The sequence below is a fragment of the Malurus melanocephalus genome, unplaced genomic scaffold, assembly GCF_030028575.1.
Source record: "Malurus melanocephalus ecotype Western Australia unplaced genomic scaffold, MMel_1.1 scaffold_1192, whole genome shotgun sequence".
Taxonomy (NCBI): domain Eukaryota; kingdom Metazoa; phylum Chordata; class Aves; order Passeriformes; family Maluridae; genus Malurus; species Malurus melanocephalus.
In genome coordinates this window covers 24,336-26,982 of record NW_026624424.1, presented here as the reverse complement: position 1 = coordinate 26,982, position 2,647 = coordinate 24,336, and the positions used below count along the sequence as shown (strand labels likewise).

Genomic DNA, 2,647 nt, shown 5'->3' with positions numbered 1-2,647 from the left:
TCTCCTCTCGCAGTACGCCGTGTGGTTGGTGCTGTGGGTCGGCTGGAACGCCTTCATCATCTGCTTCTACCTGGAGGTCGGGCGCTTGTCGCAGGTAACGCCCCTTCCCTCCCTCTGTCCGTCTGTTCTTCCTGCTGTCCCGCTCCTGCTCCTTCCCTGCTCCACAGCCCATCCCCAAAGTGACCCCCCGAGCCCGTGGGTGCCCCCAGCCCCGCAGCAAAGCTCCCGCCTGGATACCGGGGGTGTCTCCCCGGGGGTTCCGGCTGGAGCGCGGGGTTCCCGTGGGATGGGATGGGATGGGATGGGATGGGATGGGATGGGATGGGATGGGATGGGATGGGATGGGATGGGATGGGATGGGATGGACAAACGGACAGCTCAGGCCGAGGGGCAGTGGTGGCTGTTCCCAAACCCCAAATTAATTCTCTTTATCTCCAGTGAGGAGGTAAAGGAGAGGAGGAACAGAGAGAACAGGGATGAACAATGACAGGGATGTTTGGGAAGTCTCAGGTGGGGATKGGGAGGGCAGCGGGTGGGAGGAGGGAAATTATTCCCAATTTTCCGGGCTCTCCTGGGTCTCCCAGCCGTTCCTGGCCAGCATTCCCGGCTTTGGGAAGTCACCCGTGGCCATGGGGTGAGGACGGGAGCGGGGCCGTGCCTTCACCGCACCCCGAGCTGTCCAATGGCAGCTTTTCCACCAAACAAAGCAAAACTTGGCGCAGGGCTGGGGCAGCACCGGCTGCTTTGAGCGCACTCACCCCGGCCTGGGGTCCCTGGGCCAGGCTATGTGTCCCCCCCGGCTCTGGGGGTGCTGGCCCCGCTCGGGGCATCGCAGAGGGCTGGGGACAGCTGGCTTGGTTCCCCCGAGCGGGGACAGCCTCCGGGGATACTCCGAGGCTGGGATCACCTTCCCGAGCTGCTCCTGGTCATTGAGGCTCTCCCGACGCGCTCAGGATGGAGAGCGGGGGAGGATTCCCTCCCCTCCGCTCCCGCCGCGTGTTTTGGGTGGAAATCCCGCTCCCCGTCACGCCGCGATGGCTCAGCTCCCCCCGCGCCGCTTCCCTGCCCCTCAGCCCACGCCCYTCAGCTTCACAAACCCAAACCCACGCGCTCCCTTTTCGGGGCTTTTCCGCCCCCAGCAGCAAAAATCTCTTCGTCCCAGATTGGTGATTTCCTGCGGAGGAGGCGCAGCCCCAGCAGAGCCAAGGGCTGGGGGCACAGAGGGGGCTGGGAGGACCCTCTGTGGGGTGGGGGCTCAGCCAGGGGGATCCTTCATGGGGTGGGGCTCACCCAAAGGGATGAGGGGGACCCTCCACGGGGTGGGGGCTCACACAGGGGGAATCTCTGTGGGGCAAGGGCTCACTCAGTAGGAGCAGGGGGACCCTCCATGGGATTAGAACTCAGCCAGGGGGACCAGGGAAACTCTTCTGGGGTGGGGGCTTACCCAGGGACTGAGGATTAATCCCCCTCCCAGGGGGCTGCAGCCTCCCCAAAGCCACCCCACAGCTGCTGGACGACCCAGGGAGCACCCCAGAGCTTGTGAGGAGTTGACAAGGGGGGGACAGGAGTGTGGGAGGTCCCTGCAAGGCTCCGTGGGGATGGGATGAAGGGATGGCACCCCAAAACCCCCGGGGAGCAGCAGGGGCCGCCCCCCATCCCTGGACCGCGCTGAGCGGTGCTGTCCCACGGTGCCACCTCGGGGATGGCTGGTGTAGAGTCACAAGCGGCCGCTTCTCTGCCATCCTGGTGATGACTCTGTGACACCCAGCGTGTCACCTGGGCGTCACCTGGGTGCTGCTTGACCAGATGGCCACGGCAGCAGCCTGGGAGGAGCCCCCAGAGCCCGGGGGCTGCTGGGTGGGGCTCAGGGAGCATCCTTGGGGTTGGAAAAGCCCATTCTGTGCCCAACCCTCCTGCAAAGAGCCTCAGATGCACCATCCGTGCCTCGTCCTCCTTCTCCTTCCTTCCTCCTCCTCCTCCTCCTCCTCCTCCTCCTCCTCAGGACCGAGATTTCATCATGACCTTCAACACGTCCCTGCACCGCTCGTGGTGGATGGAGAACGGCCCGGGCTGCCTGGTGACGCCGGTGCTCAACTCGCGGCTGGCGCCCGAGGATCACCACGTTATCACGGTCAGCGGCTGCCTGCTGGACTATCAGTACATCGAGGTGCTGAGCAGCGCCACGCAGATCTTCCTGGCGGTAAGRGCGCCTGTGCCCGCCCTRCACGCTGCACTGGACGGGTGGGGCSGYGGGCYGGCCGGAGGTGTCCCCTGTCACMCGTTCTGTCATYCCCGGGGGATGCTGCTCCAGGGAGGAGCGGTCAGAGCACTGCCCGCACCCCGAAGGTGCTGCTCAGCCCAAAACGTGTCTGGTTGAGGGCTGGGTGCTGCAGGGATTGAGGGTCACTCACAGGGAATGGGCGGCTCGCTGGGAGAGACGGTCCCGGGACAGGGGAATGGGACATTCCTCGGGGCAGAGCTCCCTGGGAGCCTCGGGAGGCTGGGGGGAAATGCACCTTTAGGGGGAATTGGGGTCCCCAAAGGGGCTCCCAGCACCGTGTGGGGCTCAGCACCCTCTGTGGAGTGCCAGCCTTTGAGGCCCCAGTCTTGTGGACCCTGTTCTGCCAAAACCCTGCTGCACCCCAAA

The 2,647-nt window shown here is 65.2% G+C and overlaps 1 protein-coding gene across 1 annotated transcript in view; it reads left to right on the top strand.

Moving 5' to 3' along the window:
- The window catches only part of LOC130586523 (sodium/potassium-transporting ATPase subunit beta-1-interacting protein 1-like), a 33,703-nt gene that overhangs the window by 22,682 nt on the left and 8,374 nt on the right, over window positions 1-2,647 (top strand). Inside the window, exons 3-4 of the mRNA XM_057387338.1 lie at window positions 14-94; window positions 2,003-2,241. Of these exons, the coding sequence (XP_057243321.1) occupies window positions 14-94; window positions 2,003-2,241 (320 nt within the window). The remainder of the gene's footprint in view (window positions 1-13; window positions 95-2,002; window positions 2,242-2,647) is intronic.